Source organism: Hypomesus nipponensis, chromosome 11 (genome assembly GCF_054491055.1).
Source record: "Hypomesus nipponensis isolate SF chromosome 11, ASM5449105v1, whole genome shotgun sequence".
Classification (NCBI taxonomy): domain Eukaryota; kingdom Metazoa; phylum Chordata; class Actinopteri; order Osmeriformes; family Osmeridae; genus Hypomesus; species Hypomesus nipponensis.
The window spans coordinates 12,576,954-12,592,865 of NC_140371.1; the positions used below are offsets into that span (position 1 = coordinate 12,576,954).

At 43.9% G+C, this 15,912-nt stretch overlaps 1 protein-coding gene across 1 annotated transcript in view; it reads left to right on the plus strand.

Moving 5' to 3' along the window:
• The first annotated feature begins 3,371 nt into the window (after positions 1-3,371).
• The window catches only part of LOC146268154 (uncharacterized), a 32,361-nt gene continuing 19,820 nt past the window's right edge, over positions 3,372-15,912 (plus strand). Inside the window, exons 1-2 of the mRNA XM_084708891.1 lie at positions 3,372-4,044; positions 8,435-8,504. Of these exons, the coding sequence (XP_084565017.1) occupies positions 3,742-4,044; positions 8,435-8,504 (373 nt within the window). The 5' untranslated portion in view covers positions 3,372-3,741. The remainder of the gene's footprint in view (positions 4,045-8,434; positions 8,505-15,912) is intronic.

The following is a 15,912-nucleotide window of genomic DNA, read 5'->3' on the forward strand; positions in this document are numbered from 1 at the left end:
TTGCCCGTTGCCACCTTGGTATTGGTCTGACAGAAACATGAGCTATTTAAAGAAAGCTACTGTTGATCGCTCTGGCCTTCATACCGAAAATAATGTGTAGAATAAATGTGGACCAGTGTGAAGGAAAGGAGTCATATATGTAGACTCCTACCCTGACTGCCAATATATATATATATATATATATATATATATATATATATATATATATATATATATATATATATATATATATATACAGTATAAGCTGTGGGTGAAGCCCCTCATGGGTAAATAACTAATATCTATTGTTATGGCTGCATGGACTGTATCCTGTGACTAGGAACTGGGATAAATAACACATTGTATGTTTTGAAGGAGCTGTATACTAGGAAACTGGTGCAGGGTTTTCTAAGTGTGGGGTCAATGACAAACTGCATCTGTGTTTGTGTGTCTAGCCATTTGGCATACAGAGTGTAGTATGTTCTTCTAATGTAGAAAACAAGACTCTGGGCTCTACTGTCACTGACAAAGTGCATCCCCCTCTCATGTACAGACATCCACCATCCACTACGCCTCAACAATGCCTTCAGGCACAGAAGATAGCATCACTTCAGTACCATAAACGAACACTTAAGACAGAAACAAACAAGCGATTTTCTCAAATAGGGAGCTTGGCTGATTCCAATCCCCAATTAGCTGACAGTAATTAGCTGCTAAGGCAAGTTTTGCTTTAATTTCAGAGAGGGGCAGAATTTGCTGCCAGTGCAGATGCTGAGGTATTGGACTCACACATAATTACTGAGCACTTGACCAGAAAATGTTCATGTTGCAAACCGAACCAGATGCCCTTGTGCTGAAGCGTACCATCAAATGACTTTTCTGTACTTTGTAAAGACATTTAGTAATTCAGTCATTTGAACCTTTTCTTTAAGTTTTTCAATACCTGTTTGGAAAGTATAGGTTAGTGAAAGACCTTGGACATTATAATGGCTTTCCCTGAACTGTAATATTGTTCAAGACACGTCACAAAACCTTATTCTTAATAATCCCTGTCATTTTAAGAAAGACATAAACAAAATAATCCATCCTCTGGATCCTCTCTTCCTACTGCATCATACTTCTAGCTTTGGTTCCATCTAAGTTATCATTTGATTTAATTGAATCCAATGATTGCCATACGTTTTCTGGTTTCATTTCAAATAGGTTTTTTACCTTCCAGAATCACAAAGCCAGCTGGCTAGGGCAATGTCGTAATTACAAGGGCTTAGAGAACCGACTTTATTACAAACGCTTAATGGACCTGAGTCACCAAGTCATAAACCTTAGTAGCTCGGACCGTACAGTAGCACTAAGATGTGGTTGACAGTCGAAAGGGGACATCTCTTGGTCCGACTACATTTACGTCAGAAGATATAAGTCAGGAAATTCTCCATTAGCTTTTTAAAGCCTTCTGTGGTCCCTTGAAAATCTAAACCACCCATGTGGTTTTGTAAACGCAATTACACAGCCGCTGCTTGAGGTCGGCCATCTTGATTTTGGTGGCCAGCAAGTCATCTGCTGTCAAAACCACACTTGTAGTTGCTACAGGCAGCACAACATCAAACAAACATTGCTTTTAATGTAACCGACGTACCACGCAATTTGAAGGATTAATCAATATACAGTGGGGATGATTGTAGGATTGTGAATGGTCTCTTTATCGTCAAACGTAATTATTGTTTTAATATAAAACACATTTTCTAAAATGTGGTATAATCCTGTACTAAATGACATTTGATTAAAATCTTTCTGTTGTAGCAAGTCACTTTTCTTTTTTTTTGTCTGTTCAATATGCGGTGCCAAATCTCTGCTCTGCCAGCAGTCTGTACATGCACACACAGCCAGGGGACAAGTGTTCTTTTGTCCTCCAGCAAGCAGTGAGCATTGCTACTGTCTGGCCCGCCTGTGAGAGATACTACAAATAAAAACCCTTGATAAACCTCAGAGTTAATCCAGTGGGTTATGGCTCCTTTTCTCTACAGACATGTGAACGTAGCACTGTAACACTGTACCACTGCATACAGCCCACTGAACGTTGGAGTTGAAGAGTGCCTTAATCACAATTAAACTGTCAAATAAACCGTTTCATAGTATTGTACTCTTCATCATAAAATCAATCAGTTTTATGTTAGGGCCACGGTGATGAATGACAGTTTATGTAATAAAGAATACTGGTTGACACAAGTACAACAAGTACATGCAGTAAGTATATGAACTCAACACACTAACACTCCACTTGATTGAACACTGAGCCCAACTCAGCAGTTTTACAGTGTTTTAGTCACTGACTGCCAACTAATCAATGGTAGGCTCAGGTCTCTCACACATGGGCAACCATAGCCAAAAGCAATCGACAAACCTATTAGGTTCAACTTGAAAAAGTGTTTGCAATTTGAAATAACTTTTGTCAGGAAACAGCATTATTTGGCCAACAAGGTCACTTTCATTGGATTTCTAAATGAAAGAACTAAAGCCTTCCTAAACAGACACATCCTAGACAAATCAGTGAAACTAGGATGAAAATGGTTCCAAAGCAAAGATGAATTTGGGTCTTTCATTTGAAGTAGTCTTCTTGACCTTGTGTTGTTCTCGATCTGTTGGGTTCGGTCATGACTTCTGGCTGACAGTCAATTTGTGGAGCCCTGTCCAAAAACGTAAATGTGTAGGGCTGGTATTTAATGTATGTATTGATATGGCACTTTCAAAGTGACTTCGTGATATGGTAATTCTCCAGTTTCTTCATCCCCAGAGGTTGTCCTATAGACCTTTAGTGATTTTTACATTTAAAGATAAGTGATTTCTATAGATAGAACGTTGTTGATCCATAATGGGAAGTTGCACTACAGCATTAACAATTTCAGCATCATCAGTTCATGAGCTTCACCTATGATATTATTGAGTTTCCTTATATCATGTGGAAGAGGCCGATAAGTTTGCATTAGCCGCGCAAAACATGGGTGTGCCAACCTTTGATATTCTGTGCACAGCCAGGGCTGCACAGTGAAAGCATTTCAGAACAACTTGAAGGACTTCATGTTTTGAATGCATGAAGACTGCAGGATTCGGGGTATTCTCAACTAATTACAAAATACAAGTTGAAGTTCACTTGCTGTGGTAAGTTGAATACAGTGCGTTGGTGCTGAAAGCCAAGGCGATGGAGCGAGTTCACTTCGCATCTTAACTGTACGCACCTAAAAATATCCTGCGCGAGCTGCTTGGATCAAAGGGGGAAGGCAGCAACACCGCCGTGAATCCCGCCCCGACATTTAGCCTAAATAAACTCATAGGAGGAGCATGTACTCTACAGTGGAGCAAAAGGCCCATGGTAACCAGTGCAGTAGCGAGCGGGTCGGGTTACAACGTGCGCACTGACTGGTGATCTTGCAGAGATAGTAGTCTGTTAGACACTGCAGGACCACTTTGAAGACCTGATCAGATGGCATAGCCGAACAACACGGCAAATGAATAGAGCTCCCTTTGAAATCGGACATAAATTATTGATTAATCAAAATCTACATAATGTCTCATATTGTCACTTTGATATAGACACTCATCTGAGGATAGCAGGCAGAAGGAGAGGGCAGCTGCAACTTGCTCGAGGCGACCCTCTGTTCAAAAGTTAGGTTAGGATTTCGACTCCAAAACTGTAATATTTTCATCTTTCTTCTCATGAATATTGGAATTTCGTGGCGGATAAAAAGCGAATAAACACGTATAACAAACATGGAAGAAGATCAGAAATGGGGAGCTGCTGATCAATCTAAAGTGGGGAGGACTTGCAACGAGTTCTACCCTTGTAAAAAGCCCTTTTGGAGGAATTGTAAAGACCTGTCTGCTATAACTGTGTGCATCGCTTTATCGGTGTTGTCTTTTGGAGTTTGCTTACTGGTTTTCCTTCGGACCTCGGATCTGCACTCCCGGATACTAAATCTGGAAAAGCAGAGAGAAACACAGGTCTCCGCGTGGATCTCTCTCGAGCAGGTGGAACCCGTTATCTTGGGACGCCTCGATCAGATTTTGGAAGAGGTAAGGATTCCGTTGTTAGACTTGCTACTGTTATTTTTGAGGAACATTAAAAGCACATTAACGGATATTAAAGCTCCCTTTTCACATCCAATATAATATATACAAAACCTAAAATTAACTTTCCTACTGTTTTTTTTTTTTTGGGGGGGGGGGGGGGGGGATATGAGAGTTTTAACGTATGTCAAGTACATTTACTTTACTTATAGACCTAGGCTAGCCTACTACAAACAAGGAATGTTTGGGTAATACTTCAATTACCAACTGGAAAGGATGTGCATCGCTTATCAAGGCTATCTTACCGATTACTTTAATTATCAAAGCAGCTTAATTCAGTCCTGCTCGTTTATAGCATGATTATATCGTTTTGAACTCGGAACAGTCTATGGTTAAATAGTGCACACAGCAGCCCTTAATTAAATTTATAAGCTACTACAATTGAACCTGTAGATTCAGGAAAACGTGGAATAGCCTACTGAAGCGCACGCCGGCGGGTTGCATTTGCTCTGTGTGATCACAGGTAACATCCCTATCATCACCCCAAGAAATGTTACTTATTTACAAAATGAATTATCTGAGTTCATTGCCTCAGAATCATGGTTTAGAACACAATTAGAGAAACCATGTTTTCAACGCATCCAGACGTAGCCCTTAAATTGACCACTTCCACAGCTATACTAACATCTTCTCCCCTTTTTAAAGTCCCGCAGTGCCCAGGTTTTCCCTTGCCGTGTTTACTTTAGCATACCTTTGTTCATCATGCCCTCTTCACTCTCACTAAGTGCGTCGTAAATGCTCTTTATGTCGGGGCCGGTTTCCAAACGCCCTCTGTATGGTGCCAGAACTCAGCTGTTCTCTGCAGCCCCGGTCACCACAGCTGTCAAGGTGCTGCAAAAGAAGTGATGACCAAAGACAACTTTCAAATACAAAATGGTAGATAGAAAATATGTTACACGTCATGCAAGAAAGGAGATTTACAACTTTGTTTATTTCATGCATGTGACAAATATTCCAGGTTGAATGAAGTGTTTTGAGGGAGCATGGGGCCCGATAAAAAAGATCTTGCCTCAGGCATCTTAGTCCATCCCTTTGTTTAGCACTGTTTATATAAATACCCATTATTAATGTGACGCAACAACAGATGTGGTCGTTCATGGAAGCTTGCCTTCTCACACAACACAGTCCAGTGCCTCTTTTTTTTTCTTCTAATTGACTCGTAGTTGGATTCCTCTTTGGAAAATCTCCCTTGTACCAGTTGAAATTATTTCCCACTATTTTCCATGATTCTTTCGGGACCAGTACAGTTTCCCACAGCTTATGGGAAAATGTTTTAGCCTTTTTGTCACTTACTTGTGGATCTACAGGTAGTCGTACATATGCCACTCTCCATGTTGTTTAAAATACTGTTAAGAAAACGTTGTGATTTTTACTTATTTTCAAAACACACATTTTTTTCTCTTTAGTTTGTTTGGGCAGAAGCTTGTTCACTGTCTCTGAAACTTTTAATTTTAAATCATCAGATGCTAAATCAAATAGTGAAAAAATGACAAATGCTCTTACTTAGGCCCGTGTGCTCACTCATGCACCTCCAACCTCAACCCCCCCCCCCCCACCCCCGAATACACCATTATCTCACCCTAAAAGTGGCCTGTTTAACATTTACAATTAACCGCAAAGTGGTCTCCACAGGCCGCACTGAGGCCGAGCACACATTTCAAGGTGCTCAAGCTCGGTGTTAGTTTCAGGCCAGAAACAGAGGTGTGGAAAAGGGAGAAATACGGGCGCCCTCTGCACAGGTTTCTGCGCTCTGTTCCCAACTGATCCGTCACCCAGCACAGTGTAAACTATGTGTAGTGTTGAGGCACTTTGGCCAGGACGACTGACAGAGCACACAAACACACCTACACACACACCTACACACACACGCACACACACACGCGCACACACACACCTACACACACACACACACACACACAACAGTCATCTCCATACTGTGCTTCATCTGTTTCTGTAGCTTGTGAAGGAATGCAAGTGTTTGTGCTTTTTTCTGTTAGTGTGTGTGCAGAAGTCTCGTGTGTATGTGGTGTGTGTGTGCACAACAATAACCTATTTGTAGGCAAATCAGACAGTCGAATGCAAACCGCCCACTCTAAGAGAAGTGTCCATGCAACCTCTGAGATTTATCAAAATTATTATGGCGTACTGTCAGTCAGAGCCTGATTCTGCATAGCATTTCAGTAGGCTTGCAAAGCGGGTGATTAACCTCGTTGAATAATTTAAACAAAGGATTAGGACTAAAAGCACTACAGCACAAATGATTATGAAGTACCTTTGTCAATGTTAAACTGCATGTAGCACCTCATACATTTTCATATTTCCAAATAGCAACCAATGCAATAGTTCCGTATTGCATTCTAGATGCGTGCTGAGTTTGGACCCTTGTCAGAGACAACTGGAGACTACTAAAGCTTCTTTACCTGATTTTACAAACCAAAGTTGTAAAAACATGTTAGTACGAAGGGTGCATAATTTACAACAGGCAAACAAGTCCTCTAACATCTTCCATAAATGGTACATGTAAGCAAACCTGCTAACTGAACATGAGATCAATAAGATGTCTTATGACCTGGTTGTAAAGGTTTAATACCATGTGATTGATGACACCCAAGTGCTAATAGCTCATCTGCTATAGAAATCAGCATGAGTCAAATAGGGGTGTAGGTTTCTGTAAGGAACTACAGAAATATACCTCAAAGTCCCATGGTTCCTCTGTCCCACCAAGTTTGGTAATAGAGATGCAGCCATGATAGTGGGTCACCATCACGCAAAAGGCTCTGTGGCGAAAGGGCCCCTGAGCACCCAAAGCCCCTGGACTCCCTGAGTAATAATCCAACTTTGAGATTGTAAAACGTTTTGTCATCCTTTTTAAAATAGAATGTTAAAACCAGATCAAAAACCTCCGGCATCGGGTTACCATTAGAGTGGGGAGGCAGAGAGGCGGAGAATGCATCCCCCTCTCTCTACCCCTCCTTCCCACCCTCTCTTCCCCTCATCCCTTGCTCACCCCATTCCCAAAAGGCCAGAGGACATCAGCTGCTATGATTGCGGTGTGCATCATAAACACTGTACACACTCCACATCCATGCACATTACATACGAGACATCTTTTTATCTCCCTCGAGTGAGACTGCCCTTGTTATTGTCAGACCACAGACACTCTACAGGAGAGCACGATATGAACACAAATTGTGCAGGATGGGTTCTTTTGATGTTTCTTTTTGTCATGCAGCTTTTCCCAGTTAGCTGTGTGCAGTGGTGACCAAAAGTGCTTTGGGTTTTCAATGGTGAGCCTTCATGTGGTTTTTGGGCAGCTTTTAGTGGGTTTCCTCTGCTCGGATTCCCATTAGCAATGTGTTCTCAGTATTGCATTTTTGCTTGACATTATCCAGGTGAAAGACTGTTTTCCAAAATTCCAGTTAGTGTCATTTTGTTCAAGGTTTAACCTGCCACTTTGGAGATTAGGAACAAAAAAGGCTGTCTACTCAGAGAGGTGGGTCGTTCTCTTTCTAAAGAGTTCTCCAGCTGAGAGAGAGGGAGGGAGGGAGCTGTGCCAGCACAGTATCAGCCAAATAACTTCCTGTAACTATTTATGATTAATATAAAGATGGTTAAGAGCAGAAAGTCCAGAAGTGCAGTCCGAGAGTGATTTGCCATGAGAGTTTTGTAACATTGGGGTGACTTTGAATCTTGAGCCAGACACATTTTTAGAGAAAGAGTCTGGCAAGTTGGACTCCAACAACCTAATTCCCTCCAATACCTCAGTCAGGAGCACTTACAGAAAAGCTACAGTACAGTATTATACAACACACACTATATATATGTGGTTGTTCAGAAAGTTGATATATGAAGGGTTTTGGTTTCCCTTGTATAACGTGTGACTGCTTTGCCTTTGTTAAAAATAGCATAATGTAAAAAACCCCAACTTTAAACAGTATGACATGACATTGTTCAGAATTGCAGACCAATATTAACATCAACACTAGCACCTGTTAGAAGCATCTAAACCACACTCTGACACTCCTCTTACAGTAAGTACACTGAATGGCCCTGGATGACTGTGTGTAGTGGGGATGTGCTTGTGTGTCTGCTCAGGGTCAGATCATGGAATCACTGTTGTTTGTTTATTGAGGTCACCTGTAAAACTGAACAATTCCTTGACTGAGATGTGAACCTTCGTCTGAAGTTAAGGGTCTGTGTCATTTGTTTCAGGGTTCATCAACAGTATGTCTGTTGTATGCCTTTGACAGGGCATAAACACACCCGATAACATTGAATTAGAGACGTTTTGATCATGCTTGCTCTGACACTTCCCTCTGTCTCCTCTCTTCTTTAGAAACTGGCTGCTCGGCTTCCCAAGACACGAGAGGCCAGAGACGCGACCCACGGCTGTGTGTGTCCACCAGGTAAGTCCTCCTTTATCCACTCGGCTCACCTCTGAGCTGAGCTCCGCTCTGGTGTAGTTAAGAGTCCTTTTCAGCCACCGCCACTAATCACAGCTGCTCAAATCTTGCTTTGGTTTCCTCCCTCTGGGTGAGGGGAATTTGCCCTCTTTATATGGGTCACTACCTTAAGTAGGTAGGAGTAGTATGGGTGGGACGTTTATGGCACTTGGCTACTGCCTAGGGGTGAGATATTGATCCCTGTTAGTGAGATCTTCCCCTCAAGGTGTTTGTTACCTGAGAAAATCATATAAGGATCTTTTGAAGGAAGGGTTTTTTCCGCACAAAGGCTTCTCTTGTCTAGTCGAAGGGCCTCATTCAGAGTTTGGTTTTACTAGTGGGATGGTATCATTTATGTTATGTTTGGTCGTCAATGGGAACAGTGTGCAACTCCCATGCAATCAGCGTAAGGTGACAGAAGTCAGGGTTATCTCCGTTGGTTTATAACACCTTTAGGCAGGTAATGATGTTTTTATGATCGAAAGGCACCCCCTTGAGGGTAACTAATGGCCCATGCGCATGCAAGGCTTTTGTTTTCTTAACTGTGTGAAATCTCTCATTACGAACACGGAGGCCAGCAATATAAACAGTTTGTACAAACACAGTATCACATCAAGGTTAGAGGGTAAAAAAAGCATCAAAGATCAAAGTAGAGTGGAAATGGATACCCAGTCATAGCATGGGGCACTAAGGCACAATGGCGGGTTCCCCTCGCGGTTTCAGGAAGGGACAACAAATGCAAGGATATCCGACAGGTTTTACTAGTATACCACTATCTGCCACACTTGATACTATGCATGCCAACTGGCGCCCTCATTTTGCACTTGTGCCCTCGGGCCAGCTTCACCATGACGACAGGTGGAGGTGTATTTTGGGCACAGTTGGGTCAGTGGCAGTTGACAATGGTTGCAGCAGAGGGCATTCTGTGTCACATTGGTTCATGATGGAATCTGGCGTGACGAGGTGCCATCATCAGGGCATTCCTGGGTAAGTATGGCAAGGCAACCCACTGATAACTAGCCATATCCGCCACCTTCTACACAGTGTTGTCCCATTGTGGTGGAGCATTGTGACCCATGGAATTGAAAGATTTAAAATCTCATCCTTGGACTCAAATTATCCTGGAGTAGTCTTTGCTTTGGAACGACATTAAAACATGATTCCATCCAAGTAGAATTCCATGTGTGTGTTTGCGGATCCCAGTTAGGTTAACTGAAGTGAATGAGCTGTACTTAGAATTGCGTCTGACTCACATTTGAGAAACCACCTCGGTCACCACAGACACCTGTTTCACCGCTCTCCTCCTCTGGTGTCAGTCATTAAGTAATTACGCAGTGTAGAGTGTGTCTGCAGGACCCTAAAGGATTTGTGAATGCCAATGTCTGTGAGGCATCGGCATAGGATGACATGATTCTACACATCACGGTGTCGGTGAACCTGACGCGTGTCTCTGTGTGTTTGTTGTCATGGTTTTGGTGTGTTTGTGTGTGTTTGAACATTTTCACGTGGGCCCACATATGTCTGCCTGCTCACCTGAGCCAAACACGTCTGTGAGAACCAGGGAGCGTGAGAGCGTCCACACATTAGTGCTAATTGGCCTTGTCAATAGGATGCTAGGCTTTTAACGGGTCAGTGAATGTCTTTGGAGGTCCTCTGAAGAGCAGTTCGGACGCACACGCAGTCACAGGCCCAGAGACGGGGGCCTCGTGTTGCAGGTGTGGGGAGCTCTTTCAACTCTGACCATCCCAGATGGTCGGTGTGTTTTATGGGCAGAGCTTACTGTTTGTGAGTTCCCGGTCCCACAGCTCAGACTGCTGCTAAAGGGTACTGTGAAGACGTGCTGTGTTGTTTTGAACCCACCTATTGCATAAGGTCTGGCTTGAAGTCGACAAAAATGCATCAGCCTCACACAGGGAAGCGTTTTTGAGGTGGTAGGGCTACAACATATATCTACTGTGACTTTACGGCTTCTCACCATAGGCTATGGATATTCTAAAGGCTATCGTTTGCGGCTATCGTTTTGCGCTTGATGGTAGGCTGTAAGCGTTTTGCGCTTACAGCCTCCCATCCATCACCTCCACTCTTATTGTGTAAAGACCACTCTATTGATGTCCCTTTCAACAATGACACGGGGCCTCTGGACGGCCCAATGGCTCCAGCCCTCTGCCCTCGCTGCGGTGCACTGTGGGATATGTATATGTATGGCTATACAGTGCTCTCAGCACCCACCTGGCTACTGCCAATCAAAGAGCGGCACACAGCGTTCAGATGGCTCCCATTCCTTTGTTTATTTTCAGTGCCGGGCGACCAGAGCCATAGCGAGCTAACTTCCCTGGTCCTCAAGAGGCCCCGTGAAGAGACCCTAAGACAAGAGAGCAAGCCACTATTGTAGTGTAGCCTATATGTTATGGCGTGTAATTGTGTGTGGCTGAGGTATAGTGGTTAAAGAATTGAAGATTGATTAACTCAGGGAACAGATTAATGAGCGTCGTTCATCACAAAGTGAAATCCTTGTACTTTGTAGGCTTTTGTTTTGCAAAAAGGTTTATTTAGGCCTCGGCTACATCTCAAAATGTTCTCCCAGAAGTTAAATCAGCATACACAATGTGTTAGATATTGACTCAGAAGTTTTATCTGACTTGACTGAAATGCCCTTCTGTTGAAGCTATGTTGAAGTGCCTCACCTGTCTTTTGAACACGAGGAAAATAACATAAATAGTGTTTCCTGTGTCATGTTGAGGAGGTTTTAGGCTGTCAGTTGAAGGACACTGTATTATTCTGGGCTTGACATGTTTGTGAGCCAGTGAACAATCACCTCATGCTAAAAGCAGAGCAAGGTGGGTATTTGCTCATATTCAGCGTTCACATTTTTACATTAACAATAAAGACTGTCACACATGTGTGTCGCGACTTCTGCTATTGTAACAATGACATTGCCCAACTCTTTAACAGAACTCAAACATTCTATTTTTAAGAGGAGTTGTCGGAAATAAACAAGTCAGACATTTTCAATCGCTGAGTGCTTTCATGTCAACAGTCTGGCTATGCGGAGATGTGTACATCCCTCTGAGTGAAGCATTGCATGTTCTCATATCTAAACATGGCACCGTTGGCGGGACGGCTTAAGCCCTATGTGTGTCACCTTCCAATTAGCTCACAGTCACATGTTGACCAAGCTGGTTTTGCGCAAGAGCACATTCTTAGCCTGGATTAGAATATTCCACAAAGCCTTATGGTTAAGACTTTATTTTGATTGGCATGAATTGGCATTAATCATACATTTTAATGACTTGCATGCCTTTAGTTTTTGACGAACAGCTAACCACATACTCTAGATATGGTACATTCCAGTTTACTTCACATCCTTCTTAAGAGGATGACAGATTTGCTGTGGCTGTGTTATGAAATACAAATAAAACAAATGTTTGGCCTAAATGTTCGTGTACAGGAGGTCATAACAAATAAGTGTAGCTAAAGTCTAAGGAACCAAAATGTAGGAACATTTCTCATTTCATATGTATGACATGGTGTGATTGTGAACATCAAGCAAAAGGTCAGGAAGTCCGTGGCCCAGTCAGATAAACAAGAGCGGGAGAGGAGGGAGCCATCTGTAATTGGAGCATTGTTAAAGGCGGTGTGTTTCTCCCACGGAGGATACAGTGTGTATACGTTAACCCCCCTAAGATTTATGACTGTGAAAATACGCGAGAGTGAGTGTTTATCAGCCCTGTCCAACACTCACCAACAGTGTTTACGTGAATATTTATTGCCATCAAAGTAGTCACGCATGTTGTGGATGAAACCGACTAATCGGGATTAATTGGCCTATCATAAAATTAACTTAGATACTTGTAATCTTTTTTTATTGAAGTGGTGTTCAAGTTGTCAATCAAAGAATAGAATAAGACTAAGACCATGATAACAGCATGATTGAATCCAGGCCACGTTCTTTTTGGGACATGCTGAAGCGGACTTTCTTGGATGTCAATTCAGAAAAAGGAAAGAAAAGGCAAACTCTGTTGCCTCTTCATTTGCTTGGCAATACTCTTTCCGCTCCATCAACTAAACTCCTCGGATTGAGTTGTTTTGTGCCTGGAGACAACAATGGTGGAGACAATGCTTGGAGTCAAAGGGGGCGGGAGTTGCGGGTATGTGTCAGAGAGAGAGTGTGCACAGGTGTGTGTGTGAGTTTGCATACTCCTGACCCTGTGTGTGTGTGTGTGTTTATGTATGCGAGGTGACTAGAGTTCTATCTTGGGAAGAGAGTGTCACTGGCACTCGTTCAGCCACTTCCTGGGACTCGATAACACAGCCCTTATCTTCTGTGCATTACTGCAGAGCAGGGCCCTGCTGTAGCTTACATCCCCCCTATCTGGGGGGATTAATCCTGGTTAAAAAGGGGGGATGGAGTGAATGAGAAAGGATAGCAGGAAAGGGGGCAAGGGGAGGTAAAGGCCTTCTAAGCCTACTGCCAGAGAGGCAGGAAGTGGGCTTTGACAATTTACCTGGCCGAGCTCCGAGAGGAAGCTACATCTAGTGTGTTCGCTGGATTGTAATCAGAGAACAGACCCCCCGCCTCCCCGCCCCCTCCTCCTAATGCCACACAGGCTGGCAGCCTGGCGTCGTTGGCATAGCTGACCCTCACCCCTCTTCCATTCACCCTCTCCCACCCCCCCCCCCTGCCAAAATAATGGTGAATGAGATGGGCAGCAGGGCTGCCGCTGCCATCCGCCAGGGCCCACTTACACACACACACACACACACACACACACACACAGACACAGACTTGCATACACTCACCATCTGGGATGGGGCCGGGCATGATAGACAGATTTAAAGAGCTGCATGACATAGACATCATTTTTTCAATCCCACTTGTCCGCAATGTGTCACATTGACATTAGGCAGCACGGTTGGTGTGCGGAGGGGGAACAAAGAATAAGGCTCCAAAGGTTCGTTATTGGAGCAAAAACCCAGTAGCTCATCATTTTTTCCCACCTATTTTAAGCCATCATAATCGATTCCATTTATTTATTGCCGGCACAATATTGCACTCAACAACAGAGTTGTGTTTACTCTAACATTAAAGTGGACATGGACACATCTATTCTTAGTGACTGTACATTTGCAGTGAAAGAAGCTTAGTTGTGCCTGTCCGTCAATCTAAATTTGACCGGCTTATAAGTGGAGCGGCGCTTGGGGAGACGATGCTGTGTGAAAACATTGTGACTTTATTTTATTGCTCAAAGTACAAACACTTGTCAGACAGGCTCCATTGCCAGCATGCTGGTTTGGCTTGTAGGGCACATTGGGTAGCTGGCATGCAGAGCTCTCAGAGTATGGCCACAGCCAGCCTGCTGACAGACCAAAGCAGCACCTAGTGCCAGATCAAGGAGAGTAGGGAAAAAACTGTCCGTGCGCAAGTGCAAGAGAGGAAGAGTGGGTGAGTAATGTCTGGTGTAGTGGGGGGTCGGGGGTGGGGGGTGGGAGAGAGTCCATAAGGACAGACAGTTCTGTTCATTGAAAGAAAATGAGCCAACTGAGAACCACATCTGCAGGGGAGGGGAGGGGGGGGGGGTCAGTTACACCTGTCCACCCCTGGTCATTTTTTTCAAACTTTTTCCATCATCTCCCCATCCATCCAAATGCTGTCGATAAAAGTCCCCCCCCCCCCCCATGATCCTTGTAAACAAGAGGCTTCCTCTAATCTCTGCCCTGATGGAGGGGGAAGGGGGGGAGCATGGGGTCGCTGGGGTGGTTATTTAAGGAGTCCCCCAAGTTCACCTTGACATGTCTGCTGACAGGAAGAGCGGCCAGCAGATCCCCTTTCTTCGCCTGTGATTAGTTTTCACAGCAGCTGCCAGTGTGCAGTCATACTTGGGGTGGGGCTGCCACTGGTCCCAGAGAGAGAGAGAGAGAGAGAGAGAGAGAGAGAGAGAGAGAGAGAGAGAGAGAGAGAGAGAGAGAGAGAGAGAGAGAGAGAGAGAGAGAGAGAGAGAGAGAGAGAGAGAGAGAGAGAGAGAGAGAGAGAGAGAGAGAGAGAGAGAGAGAGAGAGAGAGAGAGAGAGAGAGAGAGAGAGAGAGAGGGAGAGGGAGAGGGAGAGGGAGAGGGAGAGGGAGAGGGAGAGGGAGAGGGAGAGGGAGAGGGAGAGGGAGAGGGAGAGGGAGAGGGAGAGGGACTGACCAGTGTGGGGGGACAGAAGGAGAGAGGGAAGGATGGAGAAAGTCAGTGTGCTGGACGCATAGAAGAGTTCCAGAAACATGAAGCTCAACACGGGAGGGAGAATGGTGTACGTATTCAACATACACGTTGAACAAGTTAGCCGAGAGAAAGAGGGAATGGTTAGAGGATTGGGGAGTGTTCAGAGGGCGAATAGAAAGAGAGGGCGAAGAGGAAGAGAAAGTAACACACCCCTCTGAGGTACGGTAGGTGAAGGAGACACTGAGACACAGTAGAATTCCAGTTAACCATCTGGTTTTCCGATCAAGATACTGGTCCTGGTCAAAGAGTTTGCCCAATCCCCTCCCACAGTTCCAACACCGATACAGCGTCCACATCCTAAACCTGTTAGCATCTTGTTTGTAGAACTTTAACGGCCAACTCTTAATGCTCTACTCAGGAAGAGACGCCTTTAAGGCTGTTTGTCTACCCCTCTGGCCATTTCCGTGTTGAATTGGAGAAAGAGCTGAGCAAACACAGGGTATGCTGTGAAGTATGTACTCTGTATTGAGTATTGGACAAATAAGATTTGTGCCGATTCTTTCAAAGAAAGTGACTCAGACATGTGTCAAATGTAGGCTTATTCTAAGTAGAGGACTGAATTATGGAAATGGTATCTTTTAACTTTATTCTGTGCATGCTGCGTGATTGGGATTTAGGAAATGCGCAGTCATTCAGAAAGTAAGCCACAAGTGGGCAGCCATTTTGCCTTTTAGAAATAAAAGCATGATAGTGAATATGTAGAGGTGCAATTTGGTGTAATTCAAGCTGACCCCTCAACCACTGAGTCTCCCAGAACAATTACTGCTGAGATTGCTGTATTGGACAAAAAAAAAGAAAATTAAATTGAGTCTGGCTTTCTTGCTTACAGTTGCGGTCAAATCAAGGGATAGAAACGCTACTGTGGTCAAACCCGACTTTAGGAATTGTTTACTTGAATTTATTATTGCATTTTGGTTGCAAGAGCTGCTGACAGCACATGCACATGGGGGAAATCATGTCTACATATTGACTGATTTCCTGGCAAATAAACTATGAAGAAGATGGAGTTTTGCCAAAGAGAAGGTTGGCCCATGTTTGGCCATTCAGACTCTCAGTAGACGGGCATTGGTCAATCGGCAACTCCTGACGTTCCTTTTTAAATCATTATTT